At 42.1% G+C, this 21918-nt stretch overlaps 1 protein-coding gene across 2 annotated transcripts in view; it reads left to right on the top strand.

Annotated features, from left to right (window-relative positions):
• The window catches only part of DPYS (dihydropyrimidinase), a 110681-nt gene that overhangs the window by 65342 nt on the left and 23421 nt on the right, over positions 1 to 21918 (top strand). For both annotated transcript variants that reach the window (XM_065902704.1, XM_065902705.1), the window contains exon 8: positions 19098 to 19305. In XM_065902704.1, coding sequence (XP_065758776.1) covers positions 19098 to 19305 — 208 coding nt within the window. The remainder of the gene's footprint in view (positions 1 to 19097; positions 19306 to 21918) is intronic.

Below are 21918 nucleotides of genomic sequence, written 5' to 3'. Positions count from 1 at the left end.
GGCCAGTGCAAAGCAGAGCGGGCTGGGGAAGGAGAGTCAGGCTACATTAGGTTTATTTTGCAGCTGCAGCTGGAGTCACATTAAACCTACTGCCTAATTTCCTTTGTCTAACTTGATTTCTCTTTGGCTGGAAGGCAAATGGATCAATATTGTTTTTTATGCCGAGATTATGTTGCCTGAAGGAAATTTTCCATCAGTTCCCTGTGCCTGCCTTGGGTCCTGTGATTGGGGCTGCATGCTGACCAGGCATCTGGGTCCCCCCGGGCATGGACACGCATCCCACCATCTGCACAGTGCCTGTCAAGGGCAGCCTTCTGGAGGGGGTCACAGGAGTGGCGCCTCCAGGCAGAGCGTGGTGTCTGTGCCAGGCCTCTCTGCACATTCTCTGGCCATACGCTAACACAGACAGCTTATTTGATTTTTTTCTTTTCTGTGAAGCCCTTTTCCCCTCTATCTTTTCTTTCTTTTCCTATATTTGGAATCCTCTTCACCTCTCCAAAGTTTCTTAAAGGTTGTTTCTTTACATTTCTGTGATAATATTTTCTTCCTGTCTCCCTTCCCAACTCCACCTCCAATGTGATTCTGTCCTTTTTTTTTTTTTTTTTGGTCACCAGGGAAGGAAGTGTTTATACTATACTGTTGGTTCTATTCTCCTACCAGGCATTTAAGAAAAACTAAGAGTCTGGAGGCAGAAAAATGAGAAGGCAGTTTAGCCACACACACAAAATTGGAGCATTCATCTGTGTAGAAGGGTTGCTGAATTCCTTATGCGGTGGAGGTGGGGGAGAAAGACAGCCCAGTTATCTATAAACATGCATGTATTGTACGCTCACTTGATGTAAGAAATGGCATTGCTAAGCACTGGGGGGGACATAAATATAAAGTGTAACACCATCTAAAACCGCATTCTGGTTGGACAGACAAGATATAAACATGGGAAAGGATAAGGTAACTCTTGGAAGAGTAAAGTTATAACCTCTCAACACATCAGTTCAAGAAGAGGGCAAGGTCTCATGCACTTGATTCCTACTAATGAATGGTTCAAATAATTGTCCTGAGCTGAAGATAGAAGATTGAGCTGGGCTTGGAAAAGGGTGCAGAACTAACTGAATCACCTTGAGGGGAGGATCTGGATGAGTAGACAGGGGGCAGTAAAGCCCTCCAGATGAAGAATCTGGGAGAAATGAGGGAAAATGGAAAAGATAATTCAATAGGCAATCAAGAGACAGAAGGGGCTGGGCAGAGGGGTCAAGAGGGCAAGCAGCTGGAGACAAGATTAGTCCTGGCCAAACTGCCTAGGGTTTTGAGTGGTAGTTTAAGTCCAGAAGATTTTCTCTTAGACAGCACGAGCTATTGAACGTCTTTGTGTGAGGATTTGAATTGATCTAAATCTGTGCCTCCCTATTTTTACATGGCATAAGTAGAAAATGGTTATTTGTAGAGTACATGGCAATAAAGAGAAGGGGATTTGGAGACTGGAAGGAGAATATAGCAAAGTCAACTTGTCCTGGTTTGCCCGGAACCTTGCCAGTTTTCCAGTAACACTGAAAATCTCACATCCAGACAAAATTCTCAGCCTGAGCCTACACCAGGACTGCTTGTCACTTGGGAGGATGCTTTTGGTCAAAGGTGACTTAGCTTAGGAGCTCTGCCCACACCTGGTCACCCTGGGATCTCAGAGTTTCAATCTTGCGTCTGGGCTCATCCATTGGGAAACCTTGATTAAATAGCATTTTAGGGTCATGAATATACAGGTTGGGTTGGAGTCTGGGAGAATAATCAGGAGGCTATTGGTGGAGGCTGGGTTGAGGGATTAAGGTCTCAAACAAGGTAATGGCAAAGAAAATGGGGGGAAAGGAATTGATTTAAGATATTTTTCCCTGGGGGACAGAAAAGTCTCCTGATAACTTGGAGAAAGACTGAAAATTGAATGAAATAGAAATGACTTCAAAACAACTGCAGCTTTGTTCATTTATGACCCAAGCATTTATTGAATGCCATCTGGGTGTAAGACATCATACTCAAAGCTGAGTGAGAGATGTGTTCCCCTTATGAACTTAGAACATAATTGGACAGATTAAAACAAAACTCTTTGTATTTACTATAAGGTAAAAGGTCAGGGTGTGTGGCACAGTCGTTAAGGGGCATGAGATTCAGAGCAGAACTGGGTCACTAGATGCAAATCTCAGATAGGAGCTACGTGACCTTGGATGAGTTAGTCACCTCTTCAGGTCTCAGTTCCTCTCACACACACTAATGCAGATGTGCGAATCATAGTACCAAGCCCTGGGGCTTGTTGGAGTAGGAGATAATGCCTTTCACATGATGTGTGCATAGGTAAAACTTGAAGCACATTAATAGCTTTATCGGGCTTCCTTGGTAGCTCAGATGGTAAAGAATCTGCCTGCAATGAGAGAGACCTGGATTCAATCCCTGGGTTAGGGAGATCCCCTGGAGGAGGGCATGGCAATCCACTCCAGCATTCTTGCCGAGAGAATCCCCAGGGACAGAGGAGCCAGCTGGCTATAGTCTGGAGTCACAAAGCGTTGGACACGACTGAGCAACTTAAGCACCACACAGCAATAGCGTTATCATTATCACATTCAGAGTGGTGAGACATTTCTCAACTAGCAGAGAAGTATCAAAGTAAATGACTTTTATGATTTGAGAACCTATGGGAAATAAAAAAAGTTTAGAAGAACCAACAATAGTTTCAGAATTCCAGTTTGTTTTGTCAATCATAGTTTCGATCCTGTTTACAAATCCTTTTCCACACATTTAGTTTCTGACTGGCATGTCACTTGGATGCAGTTGTTCTTGTGGTTTTTACGTAAAAAACCCCTTAGATGTCACATTGCAAAGGAGTGTTAAGCAGCGATGGATGTTTGACCACGTGGGGCAGTGTCTCCAGAGAAGGCTGTCTGTATAATTTCTTTATGTTAGTTATAACTTGGAACACTTTTACAGTTTTTAAGTCTTTCTCTCTCTTTTTGTTTTAAATCCAAATTTCTGATTATTTCTATTGGCTGAATTACTAACAGCAGAATCACTACATCAAAGAATATATGAATTTAAGGGTTCTCTGCATATGTGGTTACCTCCTCATTGTTGCTGACCAATTCTGAGTACAATCTTTTATTTTCTTTGATTTTTGCTGCTTTTTCAGGTAAAAATTGTTACTTTTCAGCTACAAATTGCATATGCTTGAGCACTAAGGAAGTTGAATATTTTTTCATGTTTGTTAATTGGGTTTTTTTTCCTTATAAAGAAATATCCGCTCATGCGCTTTGTATATTTTTCATTTGGTAACATATTATTGTTTGTCTCTTTATTTAAATAGTCTCTTATTTTTTGAAAACCCCCCAAGTTTCTTTTGAGAAATAAAATCTATAGTTACATGAAAGTGCTTTGCATAAACTGTAAGGCCCTATATGCACATTATTATTATTGAAAGATTGGCTTTGTTCATGTGTTAGAGTCATACTTATAACAAAGAGGTCCTTGCAAATTCAGAAATAGGCTTGAGTAGAGTGTGAGCTTTATTCAGGTTGGAATTTTTTTCTGTTTTATTCAACTACTGTATCCCCAGTGCCTGAAACAGTCCATGGAGTAGTGACCAATAAATATATGTTAAATGAATGAGTATGAGATAAACACATAGATGGATAGAGATTTTCTACAATGTTCCACCAAGATGACTTCATTTCATTTTCTTTTTCGCCTTAAGCTGGAAGCAAATGGAGTTGTGGATAGCTGGCAGGTCAGAACTGTGAAATAGTATTCTTATCATTCTGGACTTAGGAAACTCATTTCTTAGAACCTAACTTTCTTTATGGTAACATTGTAAGCCTAATTAGTAATTCTACCTCATTTATTTAAGTGATAAATCAGAGACAAGAAGAGTTTAATGACCCAAGCATGGCTTTCAGCAATATGACAAAAGACTCAAGTTGTTGCTTTGCTTTTATATAACAGCATTTCTAATTCCTAAATATATGACAAGGCTCCTAGTCTTTCCATGCCTCACTTGTTGTTTTCTGGCAATAATGAGAATAAATTGTTCACAAGGTCTAAAAGAAAACATGACAGAATGCCTTAAAATTGATTCATTCTTTGGTTGCCTAGTTTGGGGGAAAGGTTTTGCATAGAAATTTATGCTAATGAGTTTAATCTCCTATACAGACCAAAATTCATCTACCCACAGGTGCCTGGGACCATCTTCTTTCCTAAAGTTTCTCTGTTCTGTTTTTATCTCTAATTATCCTACCTCACATTATGTTTTCCTTTTAAGGTGCTTTAGTGTTTCTGGTAGAACATGGGGTAAAATTTCCTATAAATGTGCATTTTGCTCCAGACTTGTTTTTTGGATGGATCACTTGCAGATGGAGGCAATACATGATGGTTAAGTGCTTTGTGTTTGAGTCACATAGACTCTTATTTATGATCTTAGGTGAGTCACTCAGCTTCCCTGAGCCTCAATTTATTCATTTACAAGATAAGTATTTTAAAAATCCTGCTCCCATTGGATTGTGAGGATTAAATAAAATAATGCATGTAAAGATGCTGGCATAGGGTTTGACAAATAAGCAAGCAATAAACAGAAGCTGCAACAGAATGTTATTTATCATTGTCATGTTCATCATACATGGCTTGGCCATGGCTCCTAGCCACTGAGGTGCTATTAGTGACTATAAGAAAATCAAGTGAAAATGTCAAAGCAAAAGACAAGGAAAGACAGAGATCCCTGTAAGAAAAGATCCCAGAAGTAGCCCATCTAGGATATATCAGTCAGGGTTCAAACAGAGAATTGGAACCACCTAGAAATACGGATATAGATACAGATGTATACACACATGCATATACATATGTATGAGCAATAGCTATATGCTCACATGTATATATACATACATGGACTTCCCTGGTGGCTCAGTGGTAAAGAAGCTGCCTACAATGCAGGAGATAAGCATTCGATCCCTGGGTTGGGAAGATTCCCTGGAGAAGGATGTGGCAACCTTCTTGAGTATTCTTGCTTGGAAAATCCTGTGGACAGGGGAGCCTGGAGTCAGAGTAGCTGATGGAGGCTGATGAAGACGGAGCAGGAGAACTCAGGGGGGCTTCTCCCACCTGGAGATGAGGCGGCAGATCATTTGACTTGCAAACTGGTTGCTGCTTCACTTCCACCCTCTAAAACCTAGATGCCAAGATCAATGTGAGTGTCTGTTTTAAGCTTAGATACCATGAACAATGCAGGTATCTGTTTTAAGGTAAAAACACTGAGCATTTCAGAGACGTTATTCATTAGCTTCAGATCACAGGGCTGAAAAGGGCAGAGCTGGGATTCAGAGCAGGCCTGGTTGGATTCTGTCTCATCTGTCAGACACTGTAAAGTGATAGCCTCCCTAGAGGGCAGGGAAGGAAGGTGTGCCTGCAGCATAGAACACGTGGTCTCTGGATTCAGACCTCCCTGGACTCAGACCTCTCAGGTTTAAAATTTGGCTTCTCCACTTACAGATGGTGAAACCTAGGGTGAGTTGCCTAACCTTGGTTTGCTTCAATTTCCTCCTCCTCAAATGGGCCTGATTACAACCCCGAAGTCAAAGACTGTATGCAGAATCAGGGCATTAACACAGCTGCATTCTCTGCAACAGTGTCCAGGGCTGTAAGCACCCCTGAGGGTTGGCAGTTGTTACCCCAGTTTGCTCAAGTCAGCGGGTTTCTGCCTGTCTCTCTGCAGAGGCAGAGCGCTTGTCAGGCCGCCGCTGCCTTCCCTGCTTCATTATGGATGAGCTGCCCTGAGGCGGGCTTGGTGGCGGAGCGCAGTCAACTTCGCCCGCTGCACTTTGCGCAGCTTTTCAGCATCACCACCTTGGAGTCTGAGCCTCGCACCTGCTCGAGGAGTACAGAGGTGATGCTGCAGTGACCACAATCAGCCCCGGCGCCTGCTCTTTTGACCCAACAGTGCTTCCCCGAAGCAGCTGCCTTTTGGGCCCGGTCAAATGGGAACTAGACTTCCGTATTGCTAATTGGGACTTTGGGGTTGTGCTCACTCCTCCAGAATGCTCTATTTTCAGAGGGTCGATGAAACGCTCCGGTGCACCCGGACGGAAATAGATGATTAGCTGTCACCAGCGTTCTTGCCCAGATAGAAAGCAGATACTCACTGTTAAAAGTCCAAGAGTCCTAGTAACCTTGTCAATGAGTGAAGATTGTGATACTCCCATCCTTGGGGCAGGGGGTGCTCATGGATGGTGGGGTGTGACGATGAAGGGTGGAGTGGGGGAGATCGTCTGCTGGTGTTTATTTCCCACCCTGCCACATATACTTCCTGTGTGACTCAAGCAAGTTTCTCAGCCTCCCTCAGTCTCCATGTCCTCAGCTGTTCAACAGAGATAATAATCTGGGCCGTTGCAAAATTAGGTGAGGCGGTGCCCATGGAGGAAGCTGGAACATAGTTTAATGGACACTGATAACACCTGGAATTTGCTGGATGGTCACAGGTGTGTGTGTCCCCCTCTGCCCACAAGGATTTGGTCACCCTTTTTGTCCTCCTTTGCACTTTTAAAATTTTTATTATTTTCTTTACCCCTCTTCTTTCCTCTCTCTCTTTCTCCTCTGTCCTTCCATTTTTTCTTTCTGTGTCTCCCTCCCTTGTCAAGATTTTAGGTCCTTTTTTGTTTGTTTTTTTCTTTTTGCTACTGAATGCATTTAAAGATGGAGAAGGCAATAACACCCCACTCCAGTACTCTTGCCTGGAAAATCCCATGGAAGGAGGTGCCTGGTAGACTACAATCCATGGGGTTGCTAGGAGTCTGACATGACCAAGCGACTTCACTTTCACTTTTCACTTTCATGCATTGGAAAAGGAAATGGCAACCCACTCCAGTGTTCTTGCCTGGAGGCTCCCAGGGATGGAGGAGCCTGGTGGGCTGCCGTCTGTGGGGTTGCACAGAGTCAGACACGACTGAAGCGACTTAGCATCAGCAGCAGCAGCATTTAGAGCAGAGGTCAACTCTCCTTTTGTAAAGGGCCAGAGAGAAAATAGTTTAGGTTTTATGGGCCATAAAACCTGCTGCTTTATGATTGCTACTATTGTTGCTACCTCTGTTGCTACTATTCAACATTGCCATTGAGATACAAAAGCAGCCACAAGTCATACATAGCTGAATGAACGTGGCTATGTGCTAGTAAAGCTTTATTTACAAAAACAGGCTGTGGGCCTGATTTGATCTGCAACCTCTGATAGTTTTCCAAGCCCTGATTTAGGGTTTTGGGAGATTACAGACTTCTTGAACATCCAAGGTCAGCGCCTTCTCTGGACACCTGGGACTCTGGTTCATTCACACCATGACACCGGGGAAGCCTCTGGTATCTGAGTGGCTCTTGTGGAGTATCATTGCACAGCACAAACTTTAGACAGAATTTAAAAAGTGATGGGAAAATGTTACTTTGTTATTCACAATTTATGTCTAAAAAATTCTAAGGAAATTCCCTTTAGCTACTTGGATCATCAGTAACTCCATCCATTCAAAACTGACTGATGGTATTTGAGCAGTCAGCACGAGGAAAAACTTGCTAGCTGTGGCAGAAATACATAAGCATAGCATTTTGCGTAGTTAACAACCGATTGTCTCAGGCCACTTCTGAAAGAGTGTGTAGAACCTGCATTGCCATTAAATCAAGCTGCTTTTCATCATTACTCGGAAGCCTTTTTACTTCACAGACTGAAGTTCAGGGTCTAGCTTTGCCACATGCTCACTGTGTCCTGGAAATTTTAACCTCTTTTGACCTCAGTTTTCTCATCCGTAAAATAGGCATAATGATAATACATCAATATCATAGGTTTACTGCAAGGATTAAATGAGATAATGCTTTCAATGCCTATGACAGAGTAAATCCTAAGTATTTTGGTTATGGTTATTATAAGCAAATGACAGTTTTGGAGTTTCTGAGGGTCCCTATTTGAAGTGACTTGGAAATGGTATCACTCGACATTCTATTTGCCTCAGGAATGCTGGCAGCCAGGGGTCCATTCTTAGGTTTGTGGAGCTGGAAATTCCTTCTGACTTCTTCACACAGTTCACTGGCAGCCACGTCCATGGATCTGTTTCCCGGCCATAGACTTTGCTCTTCTTCACTAACACATCTCACTCCTGGTTGTCAAGAAGTTATCTTCCAGTGTCATACCACATTTCATCTGCATTTCTGCTTACTACCTCTTTTTATTCCCTTCAGCAGGGATGGAGGGAAAATAGGTCATCTTTTTCCTTTCCAAAAAAAAAAAAAAAGTTGAGAAGTCCCTCTGACATTTCTGTTATCTAGCGTTCTCTTTTTCCATCCCTTTATTGAGAACCCTACTGTCTTCCCTTTATATTCCAGTAAGCCTTGTTTTGTTCCTAAAATATGTTATTAGAGCTGAACATAATCTTCAGGACCTGGTCTATTCTGATTTTCAGGAAGGATATTATGTGAATTTGACCTAGTGTATTGCTGTATGGAAAACCTATACAGCTTCCCCGGTGACTCAGCTGTGAAGAATCCACCTGTAATGCAGGAGATGCAGGTTCGATCCCTGGGTGGGGACGATCCCCTGGAGGAGGACATGACAACCCACTCCAGTACTCTTGCTTGGAGAATCCCATGGACTGAGGAGCCTGGAAGACTATAGTCCATAGGGTCACAAAGAGTTGGGCATGGCTGTAGTGACTGAGAGAGCATGCATTACTATGCAGAAAATCCGCATCTTTCTCTGCCCAAGTTGCACCCATAGATAGGGTATCAGTGTCATCTTGCTAAGAGCAAGGCAGTTTCCCAGGAAGGGTAACAATGTCATTACAAGGCCAAGTCCACCCCCCCCCCACCCCAGAAAGTTATTTCTAACACAGAACCAATATATTGAGCCCACAGCCTCACCTTCTGAAAGCTCACAATCAACCTCAGCAGTAAGCACTTCCTTGTTTAACATTAGTAAGACGTGCCTCCTAGAATCATGCTAAACTTTTGCTGATTCACATTCAGCTCCTGTCCCTTTGAGACACTAAATTATTCTTAGTTCCCCACTTTCTGAAAACTACTATATAAACCATGAAATATTTATGTTAAGTAGTAATGTCAAAATTAGCTAATAACTTATTTTCAGATAAACAAATATGTAGGCAAAGTGTCTCCTATTTGCTCAGCGCTGTGTGAGGGGGTGAAAGATGTGGTACCTCCTTCCAAGGTCAGCTTGTTGTTGTATTAGTTGTTCGGTCGTGTCCGACACTTTACGACCCCATGGACTGTAGCCCGCCAGGCTCCTCTGTCCATGGGATTCTCCAGGCAAGAATACTGGAGTCGGTTGCCATTTCCTTCTCCAGGGGATCTTCCCAGCCCAGTGATCAAACCCAGATCTCTCCCGCATTGTAGGCAGACTCTTTACCATCCGAGCCACCACGGAAGCCCAAGGTCAACTTTCTAGAGTCTAAATCCAGTGTATCTAACTGCGGTCTATACCACTATCCATGACCTGTAGAATAGAACTCCAAGGACAAAATAGCTGGTTTACCTGATCAGTTTATTTCTGTAAGTCAATATTTGGGCAGCATTTTTATGAATCTGCATTGAATGTTTTGTCATCCATGGAGCACCAATAGAGTTCCAAGTGATTGTCCAATTTAGATTTAATAACGTGGCTGAAGCAATTCCCATTTTCTCTTCTGTGGGAGGCGGTGCAGAAGTCTGCAGAGAGGATGGAAGATTGATGGGTGCAGTGAGCAGCAACTTTGCTTAATAATGAGAATACACTTGAAGCAACACCATTTAGCATTTCCAGAGAAGTGACTGCTTTGCTCCCCATTTATATAACTTGCCACATCCAAGAAATTGACAGAGAAGTACTTTGAAATGGACATTTGGAACACACGTTAAAAAAAAGTCTTCCATCGTGATCACCTGGAGAATATCCAATCTCAGTTTAAGGAATTTTTAATAGCATCCTAAATCTCTTGTGCCTAAACAGAAAACAGACTTGAGAAATACCAGGAAGTACGGGACGAGTTGCTCCTCATTTGTTTCCTGGTGGAGGAAGAATGTTTTCATTGATTGCATGCTTTGCAATAAACTTCTCATAGAGCTTTCAAGGGGCTACTTGTCTAGTGGTTAATAGTTCAACTTCTTATCTCATGTGAGATACATGAACTTACAAGCTGTGTAACAGAGCATGAGTTATTCACCTTTTTGTGTCATCATCTTTGTCTACTGCATGGGAGAAAAAATAGTATCTTCCTCATAATGTTGTTCAGTCAGTCAGTTCAGTTGCTCAGTCGTGTCCGACTCTGCAACCCCATGGGCTGCAGCATGCCAGGCTTCCCTGTCCTTCACCAACTCTCAGAGTTTATTCAAACTCATGCTCATTTCGTCGGTGATGCCATCCAACCATCTCATCCTCTGTCATCCCCTTCTCCTGCCTTCAATCTTTCCCAGCATCAGGGTCTTTTCAAATGAGTCAGCTCTTCACATCAGGTGGCCAAAGTATGGGAGTTTCAGCTTCAGCATCAGTGCTTCCAATGAATATTCAGAACTGATTTCCTTTAGAATGGACTGATGGGATCTCCTTGCAGTCCAAGGGACTCTCAAGAGTCTTTTCCAACACCACAGTTCAAAAGCATCAATTCTTGGGGGCTCAGTTTTCCTTATAGTCCAACTCTCACATCCATACATGACTACTGGAAAAACCATAGCTTTGGCTAGATGGAAATTTGTTGTCAAAGTAATGTCTTTGCCTTTTAATATGCTGTCTAGGTTGGTCATAACTTTCCTTCCAAGGAGTAAGCATCTTTTAATTTCATGGCTGCACTTACCATCTGCAGTGATTTTGGAGCCCCCCAAAGTAAAGTCTGCCACTGTTTCCACTGTTTCCCCATCTATTTGCCATGAAGTGATGGGACAAGATGCCATGATCTTAATTTTCTGAATGTTGAGTTTTAAGCCAACTTTTTCACTCTCCTCTTTCACTTTCATCAAGAGTCTCTTTAGTTCTTCTTGGGAAGCTTTAAATGGTTACTATCCTTTCATGTTCAATATATAAGGTGTCATAACTCAGTGTAGACAGATGAGGTATATATGTTTTTAAGTTAATTTTTATTGGAGTATAGTTGATTACAATGTTGTGTCAGTTTCTACTGTATAGCAAAATGAATCAGAATCAGCCACACCTGTGTGAATATCATCTTCCTTTTGGACTTCCTTCCCCCTCAGGTGACCACATTACATTAAGTAGAGTTTCCTGTGCTATACAGTAGGTTCTCATTCCTTACCTACTTTGTACATAGTATCAATAGTATATATGTGTCAATCCCAAACTCCCAATTCCTCCCACCCCCTCCCTTTTTTTGAGACAAGATATATTTTTGAAGAAACCACTAATAGACCTGATACATTCTTTTAACTTCCATTTGGTTCTCATGGTAAGAATCTATTCATGCCGTGGACGAAGTAGCTGAGTTGGAGAAACTATAAGAAAATACCTACAAAAGTGACTTCTCTGCGGTCAGGAAGACCCCCAACTATTCTCAGAAATTCTCGTCCTCTCCCCAGTGTTCTCTCTGAAAGCACACGGACAGTGTTGCCATCTCCCGCAGGCTTTGCTTCAGTGATTTTTCTCATCTGTAGGAGCACACAGCTCTTTGATAGGAAGCTATTTGCAAAGGGACAGAATGTTTTTCTGTGGCTGTGATGTCAGTGGTATCAAAGTTATTGACTCAGTTGAAAAACAGCTTAATGTTATCTTTAGGGCTTCTGCTTTCCTGTCAGCTCAAGCCTTGGAGATGTGTATAATTGGGACTCGCTAAGACAACCTTGACACCTCTCTGCAGAGAGACGTGCCTGCTTGATACAGGCTCAAAGCTCATTTGACAGAGACCAGTTTTTCCCTTGGGGCAGGGTGACCACGGAGAATCTGCTAATGAAGAGTCAGTGGTCCAGGAACTCTAGCCTCACTTCCCAGATGGGAAGGCTTTAATCATTCTTGTCTTTCCTGTCACCACCGGGACAGACCAAGAGCCTAGTCATCCAATCAGTAGTCAAAAAGAAGGTATTTCTTATAATTACTCCTCTCCTGAGCTGGCTTGCATATCATTAAATTGAAAAAAATGTTTGATGATGAATCTCACAGCTCTTTGGTTTGACTTATGAATGGAATCAGAACATCACCCCACATTCACATCTATTCTGTGGATAGATTTGGTGGAAAGTAGCTTCTGATTTCTTTTTGAGTAACAGACCTTTTGAACTGTGCCTCAGAGACATCCATGGACTCTTCATTACAGGAATTACTCTCCAAAGGCCAAGGTTTTTATCAGTCAGGGTCTTTGGCTGCAAACCAGAGCAAGTAACTTATACTCAGGTAAGTAAAAATGGTCTATGGGAAGGTCATGGGGAGCTCACAGATCAAAGGAATAGTCTATGGGCCAGGCTTTGAAAGAGCAGAGCCCAGAGCAACCCCGGACAGACTGTGGCAGAAGTTGATCTGTGTTCAGGGATGTACCCTCCAATCACTTTTTTTTTTTTTTTTGTCATCCTGCCAAAGATTCAAATTCTTGGGAAATATTGTGGTTTCCCACCTCTTAGCCAGGGAAGAATAGGGCACCCTGTGTGACCATCTTGCCAGATTAACTACAATGGGGGAGAAACATTTCTTTCTTTCTTTTTTATTTGGCCACACCCCACAGCATGCAGAAACTTAGTTCTCTGACCAGGGATTGAACCCACCACCCCTGCAGTGGACACACATGGAGTCCTAACCGCTGAACCACCAGGGAATTCGTGAGAGAGTTTTCTTAAAGAAAAATTGGGGGTGTGGCTAAAACCAGAGGAAGGGAGAGTGAACGTCAAGGGTTGGAACTGCAGTGCTTGCTACACTGCATCTCTCGGAAGAGGACCACACGTGTGGCTGAAATACACTGCAAAGCTCCAATTTGTCACCTGCTCCAATTTAATCTCCCAGTGTCACTGAACCTTAGGATGATGACATGTTAGTCCAATGACTGAATCCCTCTTAGTCAGAGCCCAGGCATGTTGTTCTTGCTTTCTTCTTAGATGGCTGAAAGAAAGTGTATCAGGCAGGTTTCTTCAGCTGCAAGCAAAAGAACTCTAAGCTAGGTGGTTAAAAAAAAAAAAGAGGAACGTGTTAAAAAGAACTGGTGGCTCAGAGAATCTCCAGGAGGGCCAGAAGACCAGGCTGAGAGGATGTGTAGCTGGGACCCATGCCCCAAGTCTACCACAGGATGTGGAGAGCTCCAGGACTGTTCCTGACTCACTTATCATGGATGGTTTGACTGAAGCAGAGCTTGAAACCTAGTGCTAAACCTCTGTCACAGCTGGCCTGAAAAACAGGATTGGTCCAGCTCTACCTTCACCAACATGGATTCTGTGGCACCTGCTTCCTGAGCCACCAGCTTGCCATGCAAAGACTGGTGCGGGGGCACCATTTTGGAGGAGGCCAGGTCACTTGACGGGGTCCGCTGCAAAGGTGTCTGAGAAGTGTGTTGTGGCTTCTGCATTAGAGCAGAAGGCCTCTGCCTTGGAAGAAGCATGCTCAAAGGGAGAAGCGTCCTTACAAAAGCAATTGTGTGACTTTGAACTTGTGCTTCTTCCATCAGTGGACCACATCTCTCATGGTCGTAGTTTAGTTGCTAAGTTGTGTCTGACTCATGCGACCCCGTGAACTGTAGCCTGCCAGGCTCCTCTGTCCATGGAATTCTCCGGTCAAGAAGACTGGAGTGGGTTGCCATTTCCTTCTCCAAGGGATCTTTCTAACTCGGGAATTGAACCTGGGTCTCCTACATTGCAGGCAGATTCTTTACCAACTGAGCTATGAGGGAAGCATCTCCCCTACTGTACTGGTAATAAGTAGATTTTAAATACATTCTGTAATAATTTAATAAACCTTGTGATGATACTGTATTGCATTTTTTGTTTAAAACAAATATTGAAAATGTACCACAAGTTTTAAAATCTTCATATGATGGGGTTACAGATATATCAGTTTACTCAAAAAGTGGCAGTGATTCCAACCTCTCAGAGGTTCCTTCAATATCAAACTGGGCAAGCTCTTCAGTTCAGTTCAGTTCAGTTGCTCAGTTGTGTCTGACTCTTTGCAACCCCATGAATCGCAGCACGCCAGGCCTCCCTGTCCATCACCAACTCCCGAAGTTTACTCAAACTCATGTCCATCAAGTCAGTGATGCCATCCAGCCATCTCATCCTCTGTCATCCCCTTCTCTTCCTGCCCCCAATCCCTCTCAGCATCAAGGTCTTTTCCAATGAGTCAACTCTTCGCATGAGCTGGCCAAAGTATTGGAGTTTCAGCTTCAGCATCAGTCCTTCCAATGAACACCCAGGACTGATCTTTAGGATGGACTGGTTGGATCTCCTTGCAGGCTCTTACACAGCTGTATTTCAGCCTCATCCAGACATGGGGTGATAATCCTTATCTGTGGATTTGATCATGTTGATAATGTTGGTATTGCTAAGTACTGTTAGGTATTGATAAACAAATGTTTCACATAACTGGATACAATACAACTAAGAATAATAATTGTAACCATGCTTATTTATTTATTACTAATGAGCTTGTACAGTTCACCAGAAATGTTAAGTACACAACAGAACTGTAGGACTGGATGTTTACATTCCGTTTAAATCAGTATTCTATTTCCAAAACATACAAAACATAGTAACTGATTTACATAATGCTAAACCACAGAGCAAGGAGATCAAACCAGTCCATCCTAAAGGAGATCAGTCCTGGGTGTTCATTGGAAGGACTGATGCTGAAGCTGAAACTCCAATACTTTGGCCACCTCATGCGAAGAGTTGACTCATTGGAAAAGACCCTGATGCTGGGAGGGATTGGGGGCAGGAGGAGAAGGGGATGACAGGGTGAGATGGTTGGATGGCATCACCAACTCAATAGACATGAGTTTGAGTAAACTCAAGGAGTTGGTGATGGACAGAGAGGCCCGGCGTGCTGCGATTCACAGGGTTGCAAAGAGTCGGACACGACTGAGCCACTGAACTGAACTGAACTGAACTGAACTGAAACCACAGAGGAATATGCAAAGTTTTACCGTGGGTCATCAGGGTTAGCTTCTAGGGGGACCAGTATTCTTTTTTCTTTCCTTTCCTTTTGTTTAGTTTCTTTTCATTTCATTTCTCTTCTTTTCTTTGTCAGTTTTATTGAGATATAATTGAATGGGAGCAGGATTTTTGAGCAGAGTCTAGTGGAAGGTAAAAAAGTTGGCATGGCAGGGGCAGGGAGAGAGCAGGTGTGAGCAGTGAGAAGGGCACCCGGGGAAAGAGAAGATTCAGAAGTCTGACAGCACCTAAAGAGCTGCAAACTCGCAGCTCAGCTGGAAGAAACACTTGGGTGAGAAATGACACCCTGTCAGACACCTTCCAATGTGCGAGTGGGAGCTCATACTTTTTGCTGCTGGTGATAATGCCAAGAATTTATATTTTGTGTTAATTTGACCTCATTTACATAATACCTTATTATAGTGAATCACTTAGATGTTGCCTAATTGCCCTCTTCCTCTTGCTAACTCCAACATGAGAAAGTAAAAACCTGACTTTTATTTTGGCTGAGGCAGAGAAATGTGATTTGATATTTTGCTGCCACAGATCTTTTGCTTTCATATTTACTTGTTTTTTGCATATTTGTTTTTCCTCTGCCACACAAGCACTTTGCTTTGTATATTTCTTTTGCATTTGTCCACATGCATATGTGTTCACCCATGCTTTCTAGGAAGTTAGGAAAACCCAACTTTTTTTTCTCATTTAAATTATATAATCATCATTTTCTTTGCTTTCCCAGTGTATTCTTAATTCTAGTCTTTCGTAGATATACCATATTCCATTGAGTAATCATTGGAAAATTGTTATGCTTCAGTTTTTCAATAGTAGATATTATAATGGCAATTTTTGTGTATAGCACTTATTTCTTCTGTTAGATTATTTTCCTAACAGCATCTGTAACTCTTAACTTTCTGCTTAGAGAAATAAAGTTTTATAATTTAGGGTTTTCTCTTTCTTGCCTCCCAATCTTGTATGTAAATAACCATTTCAGCATGAATTACTATGCATTTTATTTTCTCTATATAGTGGCCTTACTAATGCATCAGTCTAGACATGCTTATGTAACATACTACAATATAAGCCCAAGAGCTTCTGCCATCAATGTAACTATGAAAAGCAGGAACGCAGTACTAGACTATGAAATTATCACAGACAGATTGTGATGGTCATAAAAAAGTCACTGTAGCCTGAAGGTCTAAATCTCCTTTATATTGTTTCCTAGATTTATTTTTCTTTAAGCCTGTATCTTTTATCACCAACTCATAGCTTATTCATAACTCATTCTATACCTACTAACCCTTTAACTATTTTATTCATTTCCTTAGTGTTTGAAATTATTGTTGTTGTATTTGTACCCACCTCCCAATCATTAGTAATCTTTTAATGTTTCTCTATATCAGTTAGTTGATTTCTAAGATACTGAAAGCTGTTTTTTTGGCAGCATACACTGGCCATATGACCCAGCAATGCCACTCATGGGAATATATAGTAGGAAAGAGTTCACAACAAACATGTACATGAATCTTTATAACATCTGTATTCATAATCATCAAAAATTGGAAACAACCAAAATGACCTTCAGAAGGTGAATGGAAAAACACTCAGTCGTGCATCTGTACAATGGAATGCGTGCACACTAAGTCGCTTCAGTCGTGTCTGACTCTTTGTGACCCTATGGACCATAGTCTGCCAGGCTCCTCTGTCCATGGGATTCTCCAGGCAAGAGTACTGGAGTGGGTTACCATGCCCTCTTCCAGGGGATCTTCCTGACCCAGGGATAGAACCCTCATCTCTTCAGTCTCCTGCATTGGGAGGGGTTTCTTTACCACTAGGGCCACCTGGGAAGCCCATGCAAGGTAATACTACACAGCAATTAGAAAGAAATCAACTCCTGATATGTACAACGACTTGGATAAATCTCAAAATAGTTATGCCAAATGAAAGAAGTCAGATTCAAAAGGTTACCTACTCAATGATTCCATTTATATGACATTCTTGAAAAGAGACAGCTACAATAACGAGAACAGATCAGGGTTTTCCAAGAGTTGTGGGTGAGGGGAAGTTGTGACTACACAGGGACAGTATGAGTTTTGGGAGGTGATAGCACTGTTTTGTGTCCAGAGTGTTGTGAGGATAAGACTTCTATCCAGGTGTCAAAATTCAGAGAACTAACACTAAAAAAGTAAATTTATTGTATGTTAATTTTAAAAATATAAAAAGGTTGCAGTTTCAACAAAGTAGTCATAGGTCTTTTGACAAGTTATTTAATCTCTCTAAATCTCAATTTATTTACTTGTCAAGTGTAGAAAATACTATCTTGAAGCGGTGCTATAAAAATGAAATAGCATGTCATAAAGTATCCACCTGGCATAAGGAAGCTCCTCTTTTTCTTTTCCATGCTGATGTTTCTCATTGGTAGCAGATTCTTTTTTGTGGTTATTATCATCTGGACTTTTTAAACAGCTATTTGGCTTTTGGGGAACAGACTGAAGCAAGTGAGGGTTTCAAGCAGAAATGCAACCTGATCTGATACTCATTAAAAAAAAAAAAAATCATTTGAGCAGCTTTGTGGGGAGTGGTGAGGAGTGCAGGAGGGTAGGAGTGGAAACACGGAGGGAGCTCCCTGGTGGCCTGTGGTTAGGATTTGGTGGTTTCACTGCAGATGCCCTGCATTCTATCCCTGGTCAGGGAACCATCCTACATGCAGCACAGTACAGACAAACTGCTAAAAAAAAATAGAGTGGAAGCATCGAGAGGTGTTGGGGTTGTCCAGATGAGAGACGGTCGTGGTGTGGACTCAGTGGGACAGCAGAGTGGGAGACAAGTGGGTAGGTTTGGGATTTTTTGAGGGGAGAGGTGGAATCAATAGGCTTGATGATGGGTAAGGATTGAGGAAACATGGTTGGAGGATCATTTATTGAGATGAGAAACTCCAGAGAGGAGCAAATTCAAGTGTGTGGACTGTAGTCATCATGGAAGATCAACAATTTGTTTGGACGCGTTAAGGAGTGGAAACCTAACAGGTAGTTGGGTACAGGGTTCTGGAACCCAGGACCAGGCCAGTGTGATCCCATTCATTTCCATTGGAGGTGGCTCTGTGAAGTCTACCAGCTCTGACCCTCCAGATTAGGGCTGCAGGGGAGCTGTTAGCTGCTATTCCTTCCACCTAACCTTGGGATTTTTTTTAACAAATCACTTTTCTTTAATCCATTTCTGAGAGCAAGCATTTGTAGAAACTTCAGGTTATGCTTTTATAGTCCACTGCTGCCAGATTTTCTTTTTCATTTTCCATTTAATGTGATTTAGGGAAAGGAGACACCCAGCATTTCCAAATATCCAGCCTGGAAGTCTTTAGTCATATTGTATGCGATTAAGAAGTATTCATAAACTACCGAGACAGCTGATGAATATACAAACACGTGAATAAGGGATTATATGCTAACATATTTTGTTATTTATATTGTGCTCGAATTTCCAGTTTTGCCACAGACAAGGGAAAGAAATTCAAGATATAATTTTCCTTGAAAGCTACCCATTAACCATTGCCTCTAGGAATGGAATTTGGGGAGAGGTATTGAGGAAGCCTCAACTGTGTCTGCAAAAAGTTAAAATTCTGTAGAGTTGGGTATTGGGTCAGCATGTTCATCAGATTCATCTATTTGAAATATTTTATAGTTAATATTTTGTTCTTTAAACATATACATAAAAATGACTTAAAATCAAGGACATCAGAGACAATGCCCTTCTTCCACCCGCTCCACCTCTTTAATCACCATAAAGAGTGATCTATTGGGTTTTTCCCTCAGAAAATGTAATTACTTGGTAATGAAATGTTAATGCTATGTTCTATTCTTAAAGTCACTTGTTCCAGTAATAAAGCTATGGCTTAATAGAGTTGCTAAATTTTCTTCTAAGCCATTATTTTAATATTTGATACTTGTCAAGTGAGCCAGGCATGATCGGGAACATCTTTGTTTTTACATCAGGACCATTTCGGCAAAAACTCATCATCAGGCCGTCAACTTCAACATCTTCGAGGGCATGGTTTGCCATGGGGTGCCCCTAGTGACTATTTCAAGAGGCAAAGTGGTATATGAAGCTGGAGTTTTCAGTGTCTCAGCAGGAGATGGGAAGTTTATTCCTCGTAAACCATTTGCTGAATATATTTACAAACGGATCAAGCAGCGGGACCAGGTGAGTTTGGGGCTGCAGGGGCTGTTACCATGGGCTGGGTGGTCCTGTCACGTGCTCCTGGATGTTGGTGCTGCTATTATCCCATACAATGGGCTAACCTATTCCTGGGATGTCAGAAAAGGTTACCTAGGTTACCGACAAATAGAGTTTTCAAAGAAAGCAATCATTACTAGATGGATGCATTTTCCTTTGCAGATTAGTGCCTATTCAGGGTTTCCTAGTGGACCAAGTCGGGTTTTCCTAGGCAAGTTCAGGGCCCCTGTGGGGCTTTTGGCAGTTGCTGTTAGTCAGGGTCCACTCACAAGTAGCCATCCAGAAAGATAAAAGGGTCACCAGTTTACACCTCAGAGAAGAAATCGGGGGGAAAGTGGGAAAGACTGTGGAGAGCCATCAGACTGCAACTCAAGCCCAGCCCCAAGGAATGAGACAGGGAGAGGAAAAAAAAGCGTGGTAAGCACCCTAGAAGCATCTCTTGCAGACTAAAAAAGATTGAGCCAGGCCTACAACCAGCCCTTGAGCCGGTTCCTGCGTCCAGCTACATAGCATGCTGTCATTGGCTGGGAGCAGCAGTGGGAGGCGTGGCCTCCCCTACGAACAAAAAACGTGAAGTTCAAACTCAACAGCCTCTTGGAAAACCATGCTCCTTGTAGATGAAGGTCTGCAAGGCCGTCCTGGCTTCCCTGATAGCTCAGTTGGTAAAGAATCCGCCTGCAATGCAGGAGACCCTGGCTTGATTCCTGGGTCGGGAAGATCCACTGGCGAAGGGATAGGCAGCCCACTCCAGTATTCTTTGGCTTCCCTTGTGGCTCAGCTGGCAAAGAATCCGCCTGTAAGGCGGGAGACCTGGGTTTGATCCCTAGGTTGAGAAGATCCTGTTAGAAGGGAAAGGCTACCCACTCCAGTATTCTGGCCTGGAGAATTCCATGGACTGTATAGTCTTTGGGGTCACGACTGAGCACTTTCACTTTCAAGGTGCATTCATGGCAGGGTTTGGGGTCAAGTAAATATGAATTCTACCTTGACTTCACATTTCCTGGCCGTGTGGCCAAGAGCAAGTTTCTCTGTCATCCCTGGGCTGCTTCGTCATCTCGAAAAGGAGGATAGTGTTTTCTCCCCAGGAGACTGTAAGAGTCAAGTGAGATTTTAAAATATAAAGCATTAGTGGGAGGTCTATAAATATCAGCTCAGTCTCTTTGTTTTCCCCCTTTGATGACCGAATTTTTAATAAAGTCTTTGTAATAATCCTATTGTTATAAGAGAGGTCTTAAAAGGTATGTTCTTTTAATATGTCTTGGATTTTCACATTTGTTTATTTAGTTCATGCAGTGTTTTCAACAATTTTAAAAATTCACTTCAACTAAATACACTAACATATCAAAAATTTCAGATTAAAATCATCTAAACTGCTGGTTTGGGAGTGATAGAAGGCAACCAGTGCCCTTAATATCATATGGTATGAATAGGCTAGAGCTGGGTGATGGAGTCCTGCAGAGGCAGCCTTTATGACTTTCATCTGCAGGCTTTACTCATTAATGTTCCCAAGCTGACCATGTAACCATTACAGTTTATAACCCTTGGATTTGTTCTAACGCTTCCTTGTCTTTTTTCATTTTAAAATACATTTCTCTTTTTCCAAAGTTCTCCAGCTGTTTTCTGATTCATTTCATTTGGGTCTTGTAGTCTCTTTGATTTCTTCCCTAATGTCTTGTGAAATTTTTTTGCTTGTGGATTCTCAGACTTTGTTATAAATAAGATTCATCCTTTCTTCTTCTTTTTTTAAAATCACTTCCTAAAGCTTTGATTTAGTAAACGAGTACTCTGGAATGCTGTAAATTCTCAGAATGTTATGATTCTTCATCTATTGTATTTCGTCAAAATATTTAAGGTTGCAATTTTGCTGGGGTTAATTTGTAAATGTTGATGCTGACAGGTGACAGGTAGGTAAAAACTATAAGATTCCCATGTATTTCTAAATATCATATGGTAAATTACAGCAATACTAACATTTACTGAGCTCTTACTGAGGCAAAGCATAGTGCTAGGGGATCTTGTCACTGTAACAACCTTGTAAGTGAGGCAGTATTTATTATTTTCCCCACTTTAAATATTAGGAAACTGAAGCTTCAGGAAATAAAGTTGGTCATGTCATATAGGTCATATATGGCAGGACCAAAACATAAACTCTGGTTATCTGACTCCAAAAGCTATATACGTAAGCAATAAACCACATAGTGTAAAACATAAAGGTTGACTTAAGTGAGTTAAGTAAGTGTCAGTTGCTCAGTCGTGCCCAACTCTTTGCGACCCGTGGACTGCAGCCCACCAGGCTCCTCTGTCCATGAGATTTTCCAGGCAAGGATACTGGAGTGGGTTGCCATTTCCTTCTCCAGGGGATCTTCCCAACCCAGGGATCAAACCCGGGTCTCCTGCACTGCAGGCAGATTCTTTTTTGTTTGTTTGTTTCCCATTTATTTTTATTAGTTGGAGGCTAATTACATCACAATATTGTAGTGGTTTTTGCCATACATTGACATGAATCAGCCATGGATTTACATGTGTTCCCGTTCCCAATCCCCCCTCCCTGCAGGCAGATTCCTTACCAACTGAGCTACA

The sequence above is a fragment of the Muntiacus reevesi genome, chromosome 12, assembly GCF_963930625.1.
Source record: "Muntiacus reevesi chromosome 12, mMunRee1.1, whole genome shotgun sequence".
NCBI classification, from domain to species: Eukaryota; Metazoa; Chordata; class Mammalia; order Artiodactyla; family Cervidae; genus Muntiacus; species Muntiacus reevesi.
Note: the sequence above shows the minus strand (reverse complement) of the source record. Positions and strands in the feature narration are given on the sequence as shown.